This window comes from Dermacentor variabilis, chromosome 1, assembly GCF_050947875.1.
Source record: "Dermacentor variabilis isolate Ectoservices chromosome 1, ASM5094787v1, whole genome shotgun sequence".
In the NCBI taxonomy this organism is placed as follows: domain Eukaryota; kingdom Metazoa; phylum Arthropoda; class Arachnida; order Ixodida; family Ixodidae; genus Dermacentor; species Dermacentor variabilis.
In genome coordinates this window covers 108420311-108439777 of record NC_134568.1, presented here as the reverse complement: position 1 = coordinate 108439777, position 19467 = coordinate 108420311, and the positions used below count along the sequence as shown (strand labels likewise).

Genomic DNA, 19467 nt, shown 5'->3' with positions numbered 1-19467 from the left:
TTACCGACGTGCAGTGTCAGTGAATGCAGTACCTTAGAAGCGGTTACACTTCCGGAGTCGACTTCTTTTTTTTTTTAATAAACACAACGTGGTACAAACTTTAGCTGAATACAGTGATAAAGCAATGGCCAGTCATGACACCTGTAGGATATTTGTGATGGATTGTGGCTGCACGGCTGAGGCTGTTAAACTGCTCCCGAGTGTAGTGGTGCACCTACTTAAAGGAGACTACCCGTTTGTGGCACATTCAGCGTAATAATAAGGTTAGTCACGCGTTGTCCATGCTCATGTTTTGCTTTTTTGTTCTAATATGCGATTTTTGCAGATTATGAGAGCACCGAGCCTGAGCACAAAGTGAAGTACAATGTTCTTAACCTCGTTCATCCTATAACAGTGTGTCGTTAAGTACAAAGGCGAAGCAGAAAGGTGACGTTACTAAGATGCCATTTTTTTCCCCTCATCAGTCTTTATTTTATAACTAACGTTTCCCAATAGCCGCCGCAGTGGCTCAGTGTATTTTACATTTCCCTGCATAGAACGAAGCTGTGGTTCCGTCACCTGACGGCAGTCTGTGGATTTAATTCGGAGTAAAATGCAGAAATGTCCGCGTACTAAAGCTTTGAGGCTCGCTAAAGTCACAAAGGTAGTTAAAAAATCAATCCGGAGCACTCAGCCACTGCATACATCATATCCCAGCCGCACATTTGCTACGTTAAGCTCCGTTAATCAACCGATCATATCAATATCGTTCTCCACTTGCACCCGTTCGCCATGTCTTCTTTAGAGGAAGCTCAGCAATTTTCGTGAGGAGGCTGAACAGTATTACTCACACGAGGAAAGTAACTCTAAGAAAATTCTTACTTCAGTACCGGTTTGTTCAATGAAAGCCAACGCAAGGGCTTCTAGACATAGGCGGAGAGCTTTGATTTGTTCCGAGGGAGGGGGGGGGGGGGCAGATAGCTTTCCGAACTTCATATATATTTCTTGCACTTGAGGAAACTTCCTGTGACCTCGAAGAAGTGAGCGCTGAAGTGACGGCGCTATATGAGTATATACAACACCTCATAATAGAAGGCAGTTCAATTTCACAGACTAAGTCCTCTCCCAACACCAACAATCTGGCTTCTCTCAGTGGTGTAACCTTCCTTCGTGTAATTATCGCATACTTGGCGATTATTCATACTGCTTCGCCTTTCCGGCGGAACTGCAGTCTCTCTCTCTTCTCTCTCTCCCTCTCTCTCTCTCTCTCTCTCTCTCTCTCTCTCCTTTTTTTCTGTGAGTGAGTATAAGCGCTGCTGTGCTTGGCTGCTCTTGATTCTGATTTCGAGTGAATCCTTCTTGGCCTTATTTCGGTTACTGAGGGAATTTTACAGTGTTCCCCAACTACCATACACCAAGACTTAAAAAAGAGCAGTTGCGTTACTCGAAGAAAACCTAGTGCATATTGTTTCCAGTACAGTGGAGTAGCCGCCAGTATTTATTTCGTTACTGATATGTTATTCGGCAATTTCAATTAATTATGGAACTCGAGAAGCACTGTCCTAATTTTCAAAGTGTCAATGAGGCATTTGTAGGCGCCCCGAAATGACATCTAACTGCGGTGTATTCAGTGACGTATTAAATACGTACAATTTTTTCCGACTGACAAAAAAAAAACCTCATGAAGTATGAAAATACCACGTGAGTGCGCTCCCACCCAAATCGTACTGATTGAAAGCAACTGTATTGCCTGTCACAAACCCGAAGAGACAGCTCATCACCTTGATAATGGTACGGAAGGAGCATCAACAGCACGTTTAGCGGCTTTGCAGCTATTCCTTCCTCTCATTTCTACGTTACACTTATTATCCGTCTCTCAATACAGACTTATCACATCGATAACGAAAGTCCCTTGATAACGCGGCCGAAGCGCCGCTCTCACCACGCACGAGATGCGAAAAGCAAGAGAATAGGCATAAAATGTTTCTAATTCTCGGTTTTGCTCGCACCGCATCGAAAGAGTGCGCGCGAAGCTATATTTCGCGCCAGAAACTTGCTTCGGCCCAAAGCCAAATTAAAGTGAGCGTTTCATTTTTCATGCAAGTGTGTACCTGCTGCAAAAACAGATTCATGTTAAAAAATAAAAGCGAAATAAATAGACCGGGAAGCGACCAACGTGTAGAGAAAAGGCAAAACCGATGCGTTCTAGAAAGTAAATATACCACTTCTAAATGAGCCGAATTGGCAGTCAGGCCGGATGGCTGCACAAAAAACAAACGAGAAAAGAATTTTAAAAATACACCAGATTTCAGTGTGCCCTTATTACAGATGAATTCGTAAGCCCCATTGAACACCAGCTGCTTCCTAGAGGACGTGTTCGAATAGCTCTCCTTCTGCAGCTACGCAGTACTTAGTCCGCTTGATCGCATCTTTAGTGGCTTTCTTCATGACCGACGCTGGGATTCTACGGCAGGCATCTGCTATCCTTGCCTTGAGCTAATCTGACATCCGTCTTGATCATGTAAGCACGATCTTTCACTAACCACAAAGAAAGAAATCGAATGGAGAGAGGTCAGGTGACCTAGCCGGTCAATTTAGAGGCCCGTGCCTTCCAATCTATTGCGCATGAAAAGTCACATTCAGGCAGTTTCGTGCTCGGCTGCTGCTGTGTGCGGGTGCCCCGTCTTGCTGATACCAAAGAAGTGGATGACATGACAGCGAGACTTCGCTGAGAAACTCATCCACCCCTCCAAGGATTTCGTTCACGTAACGCTGTCCAGTTAGTGTGGGATCGAAGACTGGAACGATTATAGCACCGGTGTAAATTCCACACTTTACATGAAACGACCACTGGTAGTGGTGCCGATTGCGCTTTACTCAGTGTGCATTGTAATCACTCCAATAGTGTGTATTATGCCAGTTTACCTGGGCGTTTCCGGGAAAATTGGCTTCATCTGTGCACATGATGTTGCTCAAAAAGTCCGGTGACTCAACGGCTTTCTTGAGGACACAATTCGAGAAATCTAAACGATTCTACAGGTCCCTATCGTCCAAGCACTGGTGCTGGTTAAGGTGGTACGGGTGAAAGGCCGTCGTTTAGAATCCTCCAAACTGATGACTTGGAAATTGGCACCTGGGCGGCCACATCCCGCACGCTAGCGTGAAGGTTTGAGGCCATAAATGCTGGAACATCCGTGCGTAGGCTAGGACTCAAAGGTGGAGTCCTTCGCCGCTGCCAGTTTGTCTCAGGTTGTCATAATTTCTGACGATTGTCGACGCGTTCGGTCTACCACCACACTTCCATGACTGATATATATTTGCAGCCTTCCTCTCGTTGCCATTTGCAGCTCCCAAGTCAAGAATCATGTTCACCTTCCGGTCATTAGAGAAAGACATGGCGACTGGGACGAAACAACACACACCTGTAAACCTTTGCATTGACGTTGTCAATTCGCTTTCGTGATATGATAGGTATTGTGAAAAAAAAAAAAGAAACAACCGTGCAGTTTATCTACGCTAAGACAACAGCTATCACAGCCTGTTTCCAACTGACACCAAACGCGACGTGTTACTTCAGCCGGGGCGCGGTAGACAAGGCAATAACTCGATCACAATGTTTTCCTTTATTTCCTTTATTTCGTTCTGCATAACTCAGAGGGAGCATGTTCGAGGGTGCTGGTTTGTGATCCGGGTTGGAGAGCAGTCCCGTGGTATTCTCGATATTTCGCGGGGTTTATTAATCAGTCGGAAAAAATTAGTACGTAATTAGTACGGCGCTGAAGATACGGCAGTTAGATGTCCCTTGGCTCTGCCTACAAATGACTCATTGACACTTTCATAGTTAGGATAGTGCGTCACGAGTTAGATATTTAATTACAATTACCTTATTAAATTACAGTAATGAAAAAATTACTGGCAGCTACTCCACTGTACTGTAAACAATATGCACTACGTTTCCTTCGAATGACGCATTCCTCTTTTTTTTAAATTTTGGTGCATGATAGTTAATTTGGACACCCTGCATATATTTATGACTTGTGCATGCAACTGATGATGTTTCCATTCCTTATAAATGTTGTAAATTATTCGAAATGTTTTTTTTCATGAGTCGTTAGCATTGCTTACTGAAAGAGAAGCAATACTGCGGCACAGAACATTCGAGTGCATTTCACACATCATTGATAAAAGACTCTGCCGAGAGAGAGAGAGAGAGAGAGAGAGAGAGAGAGAGAGAGAGAGAGAGAGAGAGAGAGAGAGAGAGAGAGAGAGAGACAGAGAGATAAACGGGATGGGAAATGCAGGGAAGGTGTCACTGAAGTCCGTAGGTTTTTTTTTTTTTTCATGGTCAAAAAAGGACGCAAAGCGATTAGAAGCGTGATGAACATACACCAACATATTCATTCTCTAGGCATTGGCTATTCATACTTTTAGAAAAAATTTTTAATTGGTTACTTCGATTTCTTTCAAAAATATAACAAACTTTGTCCTGTGTGTATATTTAAGTGTATTGTGTATGTGCATTGTTTTTACAGCGGAAATTTAAAACAATGTTAAAGTAAGAAAATACCCATGAGTCAGCCACGGCTAGTGCTTCTAATGCGTGTGTCCTCCTATCGTCAGTATTTGCAGAAATAAAGCGAACGTAGGAATTAAAAGCCGTGCACGTCCGCGTCACCAATGATGCAATAAGACATTAGCCCCAGTAAAACTTCAAGTGAAAAGGCCAAGGAAAGTTAAAAGAAACCGCTAATGATGTGGGCGACAAAGCTCTGGTGCTGGCACTTTAGGTGTGTTGGGGGAAGGGAGGGGGAAGCTTCGAAATCGCCTGGAGAGAGGCTTAGCCACCCCCCCACCTCCCGAAAAACTCTGGATATGGCGCGGGCCCCGGAACCCCCCCGTAGTCGGCGCCTATGCTCCTAGCGATGCGGCTGTTGGCCTAGCATGCTCCGTGCTGGAATGAACGTGTTCCCGGACAGACATACCAGACAAGAAAAAATAGTGGGCCCAAATCAGGTAATTACAATGTTCCTACTAGGAAGAGCATTTCAGGAAACCTCAAGATACTGGAAGACTTAAAATGTGCTTTCTCACATTACGGATCCTTTCTTGGACGCTATAGCAACGCGCTATTCACCTTACTTGACTACGTTTTGTCTTGTTTCACGCTAGATACGTTGGTATCATTTTATGCTAGTGTTCAACGTAGGGGGGTGTAAGATTTCGGAAAAATGCCCACTGTTCCTAGGACGGGGTAGAACGCTAGCATAGAAACAATCTTGCTATCCGACAAAATATTATTTCATGTCACAATAAACTAAAAACATGCTAGTCATTTTGGATATGTTTATTGTCATTGCTACATTGGTAATAATATCCATTACAAGCCGTCTGAACTTTATAACATACTTGTATGCCATTCCGGAAGATTGACGAGCGTTCGCTTTTTCCGGTAGCAGTCAGAAGAGAGTGGCATGCATAGAAGGCAAACACCCAAAGCAGAGCCCATTTTGCTATCCGAGCCTCGCAGCCCTTAGCTCTCCTTCGCATATTTTCATTGTTATCCAAAGAGCAATTCCGCACAGTCAGAGCGTACGCGAATATCTCTTTAGGGCCCCACATTCCTGCAGGGCGTGCACATCTTTATCTAGCCCGGTGTTTCTTAGTCTTTATCTAGCCCGGTGCTTCTTAGTCACCGGGCGCAAGCGCAATGTGCCGCGTTCGCGCAGCTGTACTCACGGGGGAACGGGCACTGGCTCCAGGTTGCTACCAGGCGCGATGTGGCGCGCGGCCTGCTTCGCGTGGATGTCGCAGTACAGCTTATCCTTGATGTTGAAGTAGCCTAGAATGCGACGAAGCACTGAGATCAGAATTCAAGTTGCGGTAAACACCAAAACCTCGGCATGCTCTCACGAGGCAGCTCGAACGCTGCATGCATAGGGGCTCCCTTTCCCCGATGCACGATAGCCAACCGGGCTCCGTCCTGGTTAGCCTCCCCGCCTTTCATTTATCCTTTCCCTCTCGCTCTCTCAATCTCCGTAGTGGCTGGCGCAGCTCGTTTGTGACAGCGAGCATAATTTTACAGAAACATAATAACATCCAACGCGCTTGTTCAATCAGAACCATTATTTTACTAAGAACTGCGTGAACGCATCCTCCCAGCTTTCTTTATTTCCTTGTCCCTTTGTTTTCCAACTGTGAATAGTACAACTTACTGCTAATCACGAAGCACAATGCAGATTATACCAACATACTGTGCCTATCTTTAATTATTACCACTATCATTTCAAATGAAACGTTTATTAAACCATTAAGTTCAACGTTTCCTACCGCCCAATTTTGAACGCAGCCGTGCGGGTTTCTGGGAGTGTTCAGACGCGTAGAAAATACCGTGCGCAAAAGGTTGTTTTCGCAGTGAGAGATGTTGACACATTGACATGTTTTCGTTGTTCAACTATACACGTGGCATCAGAAGCGAGCTTTATTTCGCTTTCGATGTAGAAGAGCTCAGAGCCTTTAAGTCGCTAAATCGCGACAAGCGGATAAAATATGTTATGTGCTTCAGCACATTTCCTTCAGTTTAAACTGCCCTGGAACTACCTTGTTCATCCTTTCTCATGCTTCAGTAGACCGCGACACCCGGTGATCATTTCTACCGTGTTCCTTAAAGATGACAGCCGCCATCGGCAGCTTTCTTCGTAAGGTGGCATAAACTTATTGGTGAAAAGGAGGATGAAAACGACGCATTCTCAACGACAAAGAACATTCTGGCACAACGAAAAGTTAATTGAGTTGGTGGCTCCTGCTAGCAAACAAGCTGGCAGCTCAAAACTGACAAAAAAAGAAAAGAAACTCAAACACAGCACAAGTGCTTGTCTCACCCTATTTGTTGCTTTCTGTGTCTGCATAATTTAGGGGTTTTTCGTTCTGATGTTACGCTGCTACTAAGTTTGTAAAAAAAGCTTATGCTTCGACTAAAGCTGTGTAAGGTTGATTGTAAGCACTGCAATGTTGTCTTGTATAAAAAGAAACGCTCTGAAGCAGCAAGTCAATATTTAAACTTTACTGCAGCCTCTGTCTTTGTCCCGTGACCACTTAATCGCCGTACTTCAGCGTATCCTGACTACGCCATAGCACGATCAGTTTTAATTAATTCGCATTTCCGCTGCTACTGCTGCTGCAATGAAATTTCCTTTGTGTTTAGAACATAATACGCACATAGACCTAAATGTATTGGATCAGGTCATCGATTGGCATGACGCTTAAAGCGACAATGCAAACATAATGTCCCGTCAAGCTTGCCTTGCTGGATACAACTACGGGCATCTCGTAAGCGGATATAGGTGTAGGTACCAGGTGCATTCAAGCAGAAAAGTAGATACACTAACCGACTACCCCATGCCCTTTTGTTCTTGTTTACCATGCACTACAAGAACCATGCATAACCATTAGCGCGTGAACCATTGCGTTTGTGAAGCATTACAAGGCGTCTCCGAAGCGTAGTGGCAGTAAATCGTACAGCCTCTTTATGGCATCCAAGTACGCGGCATGGTGCATTGTTTTTGTACACATGTATTAACAAAAAATAAGACATCAGCACTTGCCTATATTCTTCAGAGACGTTCCACAGGTGGCGCAACGGAAACATTCGGCGTGCAGGGCGCGATCCTTGATGCGAACGAACACACCTCTGCGATAAAATCGGGATATCAGAAAATTATTTATTAGTTTTTTTTTCAGACTTTCATTCCCGCCACATTTAGTGTTTAAATAGTCACATCAATGCTTGATTAATTAGCGAAGCAAAAGCAGCATGTGGGACAACTCAAGCCAGTGCAAAGACGAACCACCGATCTACACGTCTTCCAACGTTCCGTCGCTATCGTTCATACATCAACTTACCTAGATCATGTATATCAAAAGCGCTTTCGAACACGAATAAAAAAACGAAGGTTAACTATTCATTTAAAAGCTGATAAAGACACTCGTATTTGAGCCCTAAATGTTATTCACAATTCATGGCCACTTCCTTATGGTTTGTGCTTCAGTCACGGTAGTCTCGTTATAAATTTATCCTTGAAGTTGCCTGACGCGGTGCTTTAGGAAGTAAACATAGGCAACGCGCAGCCGTGGGACCAAAGACCAATATAGAATCAATAGCGAAAACCAAGTACGTGCACTGAATTCTTCCAGTCTGACACGCGGAATACACACTCCCTGCGCTCCCCCTCCCCTCTCCCGCCGAATGCTCGGCCGGGTTCTTTCTGCAGCTGTGCTCTCGGCAACAGGGATTACTTTTGTTATCAGCACCTCCCGACGTGCTAACCACACCGTTATCGCAGCGAGCCGGGAATCTTTACAAATTCTTTCTTTCCTTCACTCTATATTTTTTCTCTAATTATTTTCCCGGTTTCCTCCGCCTGGCATCCGCGTTTCAAAGCACTCCCGATACCGGACGTCTCCGGAAATCTGAAGCCCACCTCAAGCGTTTTCTTTAATTCATGAATCTGGCGCAGAAAGAGCGACAGGAGAGCGGCGCATCAAGAGAAGGAAGCAACAGCGGCGGGAGGAGTATGGACTCTGTCCCACTGAAAACTGTGCAGCATTGCGTGAGATGGAGCTTGCGGCAGCCGAACTGGGGGCCGAATTCACAAACCATTGCGCACTTTAGAAGGAGGTGGAGGAAATAAAGAGAGAAAGCTGGGATGTTAATCAGAAATGCGTATGGTTGGCTACCCTACTCTGGGGGAAGGAAAAGAGGGAGCTTTCGCGATTGGTTGGCACCTCGGATACCTTACGTTCGGCCAAGTGTTACCGGCCGGCGCAAGAGCGCCAGCCAGTCGTGAACCTTTGTTACTTGAGATTACAGATGTGCATTCAAGCCCCGACTGACTGTCGCCATTTTCAGCTTCAGGCACGCTGCACGGTTTTAGTAAGAATACAGGGAAGGAAGTGGTGCCGGAGGGGGCAGCGACATCGGGGCCGGACGACGATCCCTCGAATGACAAGAGTTAAAGGCGAGCAGACGGTGGCACGCCGGTCGACTCCTCCAGCGTTTGATGCGCGCCGCGCGGCGTCCCGCTGTCCGTAATGCATGTGTAATACGTGCGCTTTATCCGCGGCGTGGGAGTGGCGCGCGACGTACACGATGAGCCTTCCGCAGTCGGCGCACGTGTTGGGGGCGCCCACAGAGGTGTTGGGCTGACCAGCCGGTGGTGCGGGAGCCGTCTTGGGGGCCTCCACGTGGCGTAGGTTGACCATAGGTGCCGGCGTCGGGCTGCTGGCCGCCACAGGTGAGGGCCCACCCGGCGCGGGGCTGCTGCTACCGCCGCTCGAGAAGTCTGCGGTGGAAGGGGGCACGAGTTGATCAAACCTCGCCGTTCAACAAGCCTCTTTACTATGATTTTTTTCTTCTTTTTTACGATGTGCAGTGGTCACGTTTCGAGAGCCTGTACCCGACTTATACGAGTACTAAAGGCACTATCTACAGAACAGGAAGGAAAAAGGAGAACGAATAAGTTACAGCCCCGTCGGCTAGATGTACTTTGCTGCTTCTCAAGTCAAGGCACGCCAGCTAATAAGGCACAGTGTCTAACTAATCTAAGGGTGTCCCCATCCACTATCCTCCAAAGCTGGCGGTGTCTTTTGGCCGAATTCATCTCCAATCAGATTGGATATTCATGCATGGCTTTCGTTTACGCTTGTCCAGTGGTCTTAAATCTGTGAGGCCGCTGTCGAGGGCTTCGCCAACTAATAGCTCGCTCGGCCCATTCGAAAACTGCACCCGCGCTTTTTATTTCCGATTATTTTGTTACGACTTTTCATTTTCTTTTGGTACCAATTTAGAGCTATACGGGGTTGTCACAATCTATGTATACTGTATCGCTGCAAACGGAGACACCGTGCATAATCCCGAATGAGAGCACATGTTCACATCCCATTTCGCTTACATTCAATAAATCTTTGCGTACCCACAACACGCTACATATTTCTTTTTTTAATGTAAAGCATTGTTTGGATCGATTTCCAGGTTTCCTCTGCGCGTGTTGACGGGTAGCGCAAATCGCTCGACCACAAAAAAAAAAAAGAAGTCGCAGTTTCACCCGAAAGTCGAAGCATCGATTGCCATAACAAATTAATGGACAGCTGTACGAAGTAAGGATAGTAGTTTTATCGGCCGTATAAACTTGTAAACATAGGCATACTATCTAAATTAACAAGTATGGTGTCACGCGCGCACAAGCAAGCATGAACACGTCTCACTCAATGACTGCGGAAAGTCGCTGTCAAAACGCTGGAATGAGGAAACTCGGCAGCAGCAGCGAGCGAATCCACCTTTGTGCTGCCTCTCGCATCTACGCGAACTAAGTCGCGAATACACAGCGCACGGCTGTTTCGGTCCCCGTCGCAGATGGCTTTTAAGATAAAGCGGCCCGGGACCGGGCGGGCGCGCGCGGATGCCCCGAGTAAAAGGCGCCCCCCCCCCTCCCCTTCCTACCCTGCCCTGAAGGCTTGCGCGCGACGGGAGACGGCGCGCCGTAGTACCTACGACGGTTTTCGTGAAGTTGTTGTTGGTCAACATATGACTGTCGGGCTTCAGTTTCGTAAATGAAATATTGCCTCTGAAATCGCTAATTAAAACTTTATTAAAATGTTATTGGTACTTGTGAGTCTTATTTCCCACCGCGCTGCATTTGTATTGGTTGCGAAGCGTTACAGTCTGACAGCAGATGTGCAAATGCGCTTATCACAAGTTATCACTGCGGCATTCTGTGTTATGTAGCGCAGAAAATAAAATAGCCTGTATATGTGCTACATTCGCGATCTGTGGGAACGAAAGGGAAAGCGGAGACCCCGGGGGACATGCGCGTTATTCAAGGCGGCTATGCTGGTGCTGAAACATCACCCCTTCCCCCCCAAAAATGTTCGATATCCTCGCCTTCCTGACTACAAACGGGTGGGGGGGGGGGGGGGGAGAAGGTGACCGAAGACCTATGGGCCCCGGGTGCCAGACGACCTAGCTACGCTACTGGCTTTGAGACGCTTGCGGGTGCACCGCGTCGCATGGCAACAATTTACTTTTAAGTTGGCGCTCGCCATTTTCCCCCATATTTCTCCTGTTCCAGCTGGCGCATCGAGATGCTGTGACACATCACCTTAGGGATTACTGATCACCTTAGTGATCACATCACCTTAGGGATTACTGATACGGATCACCTTAGGACGCAACACCGAGCCGGTGTAGCATCTAATTCAGTGGTGCCTTGTGCACATGCGAGTGTTTCCTTATTATATCTGCGCTGATATATCGCGGTTTGTTCCCCAGGTGGCGTTAGATGTGCCCTCAATAGCAGCATGTGCGCCGCGCCCGCAAGAACAATGGGACAAGCAGGTATTTGAGAGTGACGTCAAGCGTATTCTCCTACGTTTTCTCTCGTACATACGATATGATACGTCCCGAACACAGCAGGTTACAGCAGCGCCGTGAGTGCGCGAGGCTGTATTTCCTCATTCTATTGGGCTGATTCTAACTCTTCATTTTAACTGCGCGTTGTGCTCCAGATGGTTCCTTGTATTCCGCTACGCCACGTGTTCCACCAGCCTGCTGCCGATATGTTATAGGCACGGGCAGATTTTGACTCAACTACGGTGCTGTTGTACTCGCATGGGCCATTTTGAATTTAATGCGCTAATCGTCTCGACCGGGGACGAAAAAATTTAGCTTGCATCCAACTAGCGCTAACAAAAGTGAGCGAGAGAATGCCGTTCTCCTGCCAAAGAAACGGTCACTCGGTACAGGTCCTGTGATTACTCAGTGCCCCCGATCGGCAGACTTACATTGACTGAAGCCTCGCCTACGAGTTCACCAGCTCTGCGCGAGTTACAATATAGGGGAACCGCATCCATCAACGGGGTAATGCAAAGTAGCTGCGTACCTGGTTGGCCGTGACTTATTGTATAAGGATTTGCCGATCACATGGGAACAGTCAGTGCTCGTGTTTTAGGCGCTACGCTGACATCTGGAGGGGGGGGGGGGGTTACTCTATCTCCTAGTGGACTGTCCAATTCGACCGCCGCTGATCGGCTGGAGCTGAACCAGCGACGAGGAATCTGGCTGGGGGTGAATGCTGCTTCCTCGCTGGTATCCCAGACCACCCAATCAGCTCTTCGGCAGCAGCTGGAATGGATACATGTCCACTAGGTGGACATTTACAGAATACCCACCCCCCTTCCCCCTCCTGATTCACTTCATCACTTCTGTAATGGTTTAGCTGCAGAAGCTTAGCCGCCTTGCCACAGGATCGTTGCGTCAGTTGCTACTTGATTTGCTTCTGTCGCTGACGCGTGTGGCGAATTAGTATTTGTCTTTCACCTTTGAACTACCATCGCAAACGAAAAGTTGCTGGGAGGTACGACGCCATCATTTATTCTAACCACGAACTTCTTGCTTATGTTGTACGACTTCCCCTCTATACTCACCGTACTTGTGAAGCCAGTTCTGAGTGACAAGAAAACGAGTGCAAGCTTTGCACATGAAAAATTGAGCAGACGAAGCACTCTTAAACACATTCACCACTGTATGGTTTTGATAAACCCGTAAACTTCCAGGGTGCGTGCAAGAAGGCCTTCTGCTTTCATGTCATCCAGCACGGTAATATTACTCTGTTCAACTGCACCGATGTTACATATACATTGCATGCGTCAATGAACTTTAGAGATATTTTAAGAAACCTAGAAGGCGACACTAGGCACGACCATCAAATTGCGTTTCATGTGCCAACTTTCAGACATTATTATTTTATTGATTCTGCAGTGACAGATATTAGGCGAAATGCGCTCGCCTGCCTCATTGATGCCACTGAAATTCTATAATATTTCTGCATAACTGCTTTTTTTGACGTTGACAAAAAATATATATATTGCTTATTCATATTCGCTTAAGTAGCACAATTTACATCACAGAAACTAATCAAAAATAATTTGAATTTATGTCACTGAATGATGTTTGCTACAAAGTAATTACTAACACCCAGATATTCTGAGCGGATAAAAAGTACTTTCAGGTTTTCGCCTCTGTTGTAGATGTTACAACCCTAAAGGAGCATTATCTCACAACACAGTGTTACATTTAGAATAGATTTGCATAGCAGTATGTACTCCCGCCAGTTGAATGTCACCGGACAATGTTTTCAGTTAAATTTCTATTCATGTTCGGGATCTTTGGTATAAGTGTGTGTAGTTTTCTCGCTCGCAAATGCAAAAAAAGGAAAACACTGCCGAATTTCTACTACAGGATATTTACTTACCTTTGGCTTCCCAGGTGGCTGTTATTTACAAGCATAAAACTATAGCGTTTAGTTTCCACGCCACTAAGGTTAAGGACTTCATAAAACCATACACAAAGCACATTCAGTCATTGTTTGGACCCTAAATATGAACGCCAAATGGTTTATTGAGGTCCAAGTAAATAGCAGACAGGCTTAGGTGCAAAGCTAGTATAGGCTGAAGTACTCCAACTAAGGCTTCAGAAAACGGGAATTCCCATGAAGAAACCAGGATGCCTTGTGCGAACATTGGAAGCCCGTTTACAGGAACCTTATTCAGAGGTTGCCTATATTTTTTTTTTCCATGCCACATGTAACAGACATTCTTAACTTCTAAATGTATGCGTATAGTGCAAAGCTTTCACATATAGCGTCCTTTTCAAGCCGAGTTATTTGCCTCCGCACTTAGGAAGGGCGGCTAGTACAAGTATATATTTGGAAATCATGCATAAAAAGAGATGGCACTCATGCGGGCACATTGAGGGACCATCTGGAGGAAGCAAATTGCCCGCTCTCTATGCTCTCTGTTAGCTGCCCAGTAGCTTACGGTACTTTGCGCCGGAGGCTAAAGTTTGGAGCATGCTGTCGCAGCTGAGTACCTTTGTTTTTACTTTTATTTTATAGAAGGCATGCCTCCTTTAATGATACAAGTATATATTATTTTCAAAACCATCATGACTTTTTACTTCTGCGGGTCAGTGCTGTTGCTATCATGCATGGTGCAAACTCTTGCGTAAGCGCGACGAGGAACTGTAAGAATATTGGCCGTAGATGTTTTTTCCGCTTTCCTTACAGTTTCTTCCGGATAATGTGTACGTAAGTGACTTAACGTTTAATACCATAGTCGTTCAGAAAAAAGAAATGACGGCTTACGTTGATTCTAACCAATCATGTATAAGTCCGAGAAGTGTTGCAGCCGAAAATGTGTACCTATGATTTCTGCAGTTTCTGTCCCTTAAGAAAGCAAGCCTGTGCACATTTACTTGCTTCTGAACAAACATTCGTCATGGCACTAAAGCGCGATGTGCCCTGATGAATATTATGCAGAGCCGTTCATCGCTGGAGCTATCCAAAATTACCACACATAGCACCTTCGGAATATACTCGGAATCTCAAAAGGCTATTGGCGTATTAGGTATTCTGTTGGCTACTTGTCTCAAAGGTGGCGTTTCTCAATATATGTAAGTGATTTACGCTGTACCTTAAGGGAGCGTTTCTTGACTGCTGCCTGCGTTGCGCTGGCGGTAGTTGTCGATATAGAACACTACATAGCAGGCAGAGCCGAGCTTCCGCCCGTTGGCAAAACATGCAGCGGAGCGTGTTAAGAGAGGACGGGGGGAAGGCATGCGTGGAACACACAAACCTGTGACGTCATGCGAGGATGAGCGCAGGCAGTCATCGTCATCGCCGAGCACAGCCAGCAGCTTGCGGAAGGCGAGCGATTGCGTCCGCGTTTCGGAGACACTGACCAGGTCGCTCTCATCACCTTTTGGGTGCTTGTCTTCCTCCAGAACCATGCGGTACACGGCCGACTCCTTGTTCAGCGGTTTGTCTCCCTTCATGAAGTTTATGCTGCAGAGAGAGGATAGGGCGTCGGCTGAGTAAGCGCAAGGGTTTACGGCAGCAGTCTCTCTCTGTCGAGTCTATCTGAGCATGCGCTCTCCAAAGGTTCGCGAAGGCACAAGTGCACGCGCCACTTCTGCCTACAGGGCGCCTGATCTGTGAGCCGAAGTGAAAAGAAAGCGATATTCGAGCGTAGCTGCTGGATTCGAGAGACAATGCTTGTGCGCACTTGCAGCGACGTCAACCTGAAAGAAGTAACCAACGCATCTTGAACCCAGCAGCTGTCGTTACACGTTTCTTCGCTCCAAGGAGCATCGATCGAATGCCGGAGAAAGGAGTGGCACATTCTTTACGCTGTTGGCAGCAGAAATCTTTCGTCCGTGTTTAGCGCTGCTGACTCAAAGTGCTCGTCCTTATACGTGCTGGTTCAAATATGGTTGACCATTATGTCATTTTCCTAATTAGACAGCAGTCTAAGAATGCTCACAATGTTAGCGCCAGATGAATTTCCCTTTTACTGGTATTATTTTTTTTTCTCGTTATTGGCAGCAGAGGCGCTATAACGTAAAGCTATTGCAAACTTTTCTATTCGAATTCTGCAATCAGCCCACCGTGATTGGTCGAAAACATTTTTGGACCACCCCCACTACACCTGTCGGTCGCGCGACGTCACGAAATCCGCGACAGCTCCCCATCTGATATGACGTGTACACATTGATTATGCACAATTTCAACGAACAAAACAAAAATTTTTATTTCTGATTCGACGCCTTTTTGCCATTAGCCCTCGGCTATTCGTCAAAAGTTTTCGGGCTGCACCCACTTCACCTGCCTCTCACGCGACGTCGCAAAACCGCAAAAACTCACCGCGTCAAAGTGACGTGTACGCGATAAAGATGCATTAATATGCTGAACAAAATTGAATTTTCTTTTGAATAGCCGTAGGCTGCCCCGTTGCGAAAGGAATAAAAGATGGCTGCTGCCGATCGCTCAGGCACTGGCTACTCGCACCTGCCGGAGAGCATGGGTTTATTTGCGTATAATAAAACTTTTGCATGGCCGTGTAACGTTTTCGAGCACTTTCGGCACGTTTAAAACCTCACTCAGCCAACTTTTCTTTGCTGAGGATTCTTTTTAAGCGGCATTCTTAACTTTCCGTTGCATGCCGCCGCGATTTTCAACCAGTCACCGCAAACTAAGTAAGGGAAAGCGGACCAATCGCAGACGCCGGCACCCTCCCTCTTCATCCGGTTATCAGTTACATTGCCGTTGAACCAGCCATGAGAGCCGCTGCTCTTTTTTATTATTTTCAGATGTTTTTTTGCTCAATGATATTAAGTAGCTTGGCCCGGGGTACATGTCGCATGCTTTGCGACCGTGAACACGAGAGCGTGTGTTACTGGGGGAGCACCCTTGAGTGGTATGACCCACTGTGATATAGTTTGTAGGCGTAGCGCACGCATTTGCTAATCGCGCTCGCGCGTCATCTGCTGCGGTCTACTGCCCGACGAGAAGTCAAGGTGCACGCACATGATATCGCTGATATGTCGCTTTGTTGTGCAAATAGACTGCACAGAAAATTATTAAGTAGACACATTTCTTTCATTACAGGTCTTTCTCAATAAAAGCAATGGAAGTTCGAGATGCGACAACGGGCGCTTCTTTCCTGTGCGTGGCAGGACAATGAAAAGCGCTACATCGGCATGTGTAAGCATTTCCAGTTGCCATGCGGTAGTGACAGTAACAGACAATACGCTAGAGCGATTAGCGAGTGCGTCCGCTAATTGTGTGCGAATCGCGTGCGTATCGGAGTCGTCCATCTCTTTGTTAGAATGAGACGCAAATGCTTGGCGATCTATCCCAAGTGAGCTAATGCCATGCGCACGCAGACGGTGTCTTTCTTCTTTGCGTTTTTTTTTTCTTAATGAACTTCAGTTGTTAGACAGCGCTTGCCGGACGTACAAGAAAGTTGTATCCATCCATCCATTAGACAGCGCTCGTCCTGTTTCCTTACTTTTTGTGTTGTCGTCGTTTTCCGCACCGATTCAAAGAATAATGCATCAGTTCCAACACTCCCTGCTTTCAACTTTGCTGCAGTCATGCACGAACATGAGTGCGCCTGCCGCTCGCCGCAGTGCTCAGCTTCTATCGAGCGGCCCACGCTCCCGTATTCACGACCACAAAGCTCGTGTTTGTACATGTTCAGTACACAACCACTCACGGATTGCATTAACTTAGAAAGTAAATTGTTCTAACTTAATGCAATTTAACAGCGAACCATCAAGAATACACAGTAGTAAAGTCTGTCCATTGCTCATGCGACCCCGCAGAATATAAGAATATTAAAAGGAACAATATGAAGGAATGAACCAGCAAAGGCGTGTTGAGACTGTCTGCAGTTTGCGTCGTTTTATGTGCTCGGCGTTTATTTACTTCCAGACAACACCTGCTGACCATCTTTATGACGTCATGTTTTCACCAACGTCTTTTCTTGTGACTTTTGACAACACGGTGCGGTTATATGAAATCGGAAGGCGTCGCCGCTATAATGCACTCACCCAACGGCGCCAGATGTGAGCACCTCCGTCTGTGCTGAAAGCGTGTCAGCAATGTTGTTCATGGAGTACACGGGCATCGGGGAGTTGTACTGGTTGTGCACCACTGCCTGCATCGTGCCGCCGAAAGGCTTGGCTGCCGTGTTGTGTCCAGTACCCACCGGCTTGTATGGCTGGAGAAAGAAATCGCCATTGCATGCGCTCAGGCACAGCACATAGTCGTGCCATTGCGTGCCGCCTAAGCGCCGCGGCTAAGCTTTACGATTTTTTTTTTACATCAATTCATATATGTCCAATTTTGCAATTCACGCAGCCTGAAGCGCAAAAGGAACGTAAGGACAGGAGCTAACTAACAGCTGACAATTGTATTAACGAAAAATAGGGCATAAATACAAGAAGTGAACCTGCCGCCTGCCTACGCTCAATCCACAGAATTTCCAGGGAAATCCATCCAGCAGTTGAAATTGGAAACAGACGGTACTAACACGCAATTATGAAAGCCATTCCTAATACGGTTCTCCTCCACGACCTCGCGTGTCTTTTGATATTAATGTCCTCAAAGAAACGGTTTTCACCCACGCAACCTACAATGGACAGCCATCCACATGCGAGTAAGGCATGCCTTACAGATCGTTATGTCGCCGAAACCTATTATTCAAGATACAACTTGTCTGCCCAATGTAAACCACTTTACAAGAAAGAGGTGAATGCAATACACAACATATGCAACACAGATGAAAAGATTCCACTGTTTTACACGAAAATGGTCCTTACCACGTTGTCAGCTATCATTTCACTCAATAGCCGCACAGGCTCCTCCAACTTGTTGAGTCGCGGAAAACACATGAATATCGAGATTTTCTGCCGTCTGTTGCAGTGATACCAAAAGGCCGTGCACATAGGGAATCACAATTGGAATATTGCCCTCCTTCTTTATCTGTTTATATTCTCTTTTCCGTCTTCCCTTGTGTGGAGTAGCCACGGAAAGCTTTTCCGGTTTCACTTCCCTAGCTTCGCCTCTCCATATTCTCTCCTCTCTCTCTTCTCAACAACACACGGCATACGTGACGAGAAAGATCCCTTGCACTTCTTGACCCAGCGTTCAGAAGCCGGAGACAGGACAGAATCGGGAAACCTGGTAATCTTTAAGCGACAAAGCTACATTCACGAAACGTGTGCTTCATTTTAAGCACACAAGACTATTTGAGGGCTGAATTAAAGCTGTTATGACGCAAAGATATTCTTCACAGCCTTAAAAATAATCAAAATGGACTTTGAGCATGGCGAAAAATGCCAGCACACACATGATCAGAACCCAAAGACAGACCTAGTAAGTGTGAAAGTTAAGCAAGTTGTTAAGAATTCGTAACTTGAAAAGGCAGGCGTGGAAAGCACGGACAAACGGGCAGCAAAAAGAAAAACACAAACAGCGGTTGCCAGTCCATAGTAACACATAGCCGCTCAAGGTTTCAGCTCCATACGGGCAGGCGCAGTGGTTTCGAGCAAAACTAAAACAGTAGACTTCTTTTCGCTCCTATTTTGTTCGTTTTTCTACGCTTGCCTCTTCAATATCATGGATCCTTACCAACTTGCTTATTTTTTGTCTTTATAGGTTTTTTTTCTGAGTGCGCTTCTTTCCTTATAAAATCTATTGGGAGAACCAACAACTTCCGCTTCCGCTATCGCTACTTGCTCTTGCCGAGCCAGGACGATGTCTTGGTTTGCTCGGAACCACATCTAACCTTATGACGTTAAAGGCTTGTGCAGCTACATGCTACCATCGGCTAGTCACCGACATTTGTGTGGTCCTTTTCATTCAGCTTTTACCAGTATGATCTATTCACGGTGAAATGTCAGCACGAATAATTTTTCCTCTAATATTTCAGTTTTGCCATCTTTTCAGTATGCAAACTTTTGCAAACTATGATGAACAGATTCAAAAAGTGTATCGTAACGACTTCTGGAAATTCGAATCTGACACTTAATTTAAAAGCTCGCTCTTTCGCTAAAAGTATTCTAGAAGTGGATGTGGTGTCCTGAGTTACAGT

General features: G+C 46.1%; 1 protein-coding gene across 5 annotated transcripts in view; it reads right to left on the bottom strand.

Annotated features, from left to right (window-relative positions):
- The window catches only part of Zasp52 (Z band alternatively spliced PDZ-motif protein 52), a 114953-nt gene that overhangs the window by 33081 nt on the left and 62405 nt on the right, over positions 1 to 19467 (bottom strand). For 4 of the 5 annotated variants that reach the window (XM_075692795.1, XM_075692812.1, XM_075692821.1 and 1 more), the window contains exons 4-8: positions 17423 to 17592; positions 14665 to 14873; positions 9122 to 9317; positions 7581 to 7666; positions 5716 to 5818 (exon numbers count right to left, since the gene is read on the bottom strand). In XM_075692795.1, coding sequence (XP_075548910.1) covers positions 5716 to 5818; positions 7581 to 7666; positions 9122 to 9317; positions 14665 to 14873; positions 17423 to 17592 — 764 coding nt within the window. The remainder of the gene's footprint in view (positions 1 to 5715; positions 5819 to 7580; positions 7667 to 9121; positions 9318 to 14664; positions 14874 to 17422; positions 17593 to 19467) is intronic. The other variant, XM_075692802.1, reaches the window with a different exon arrangement.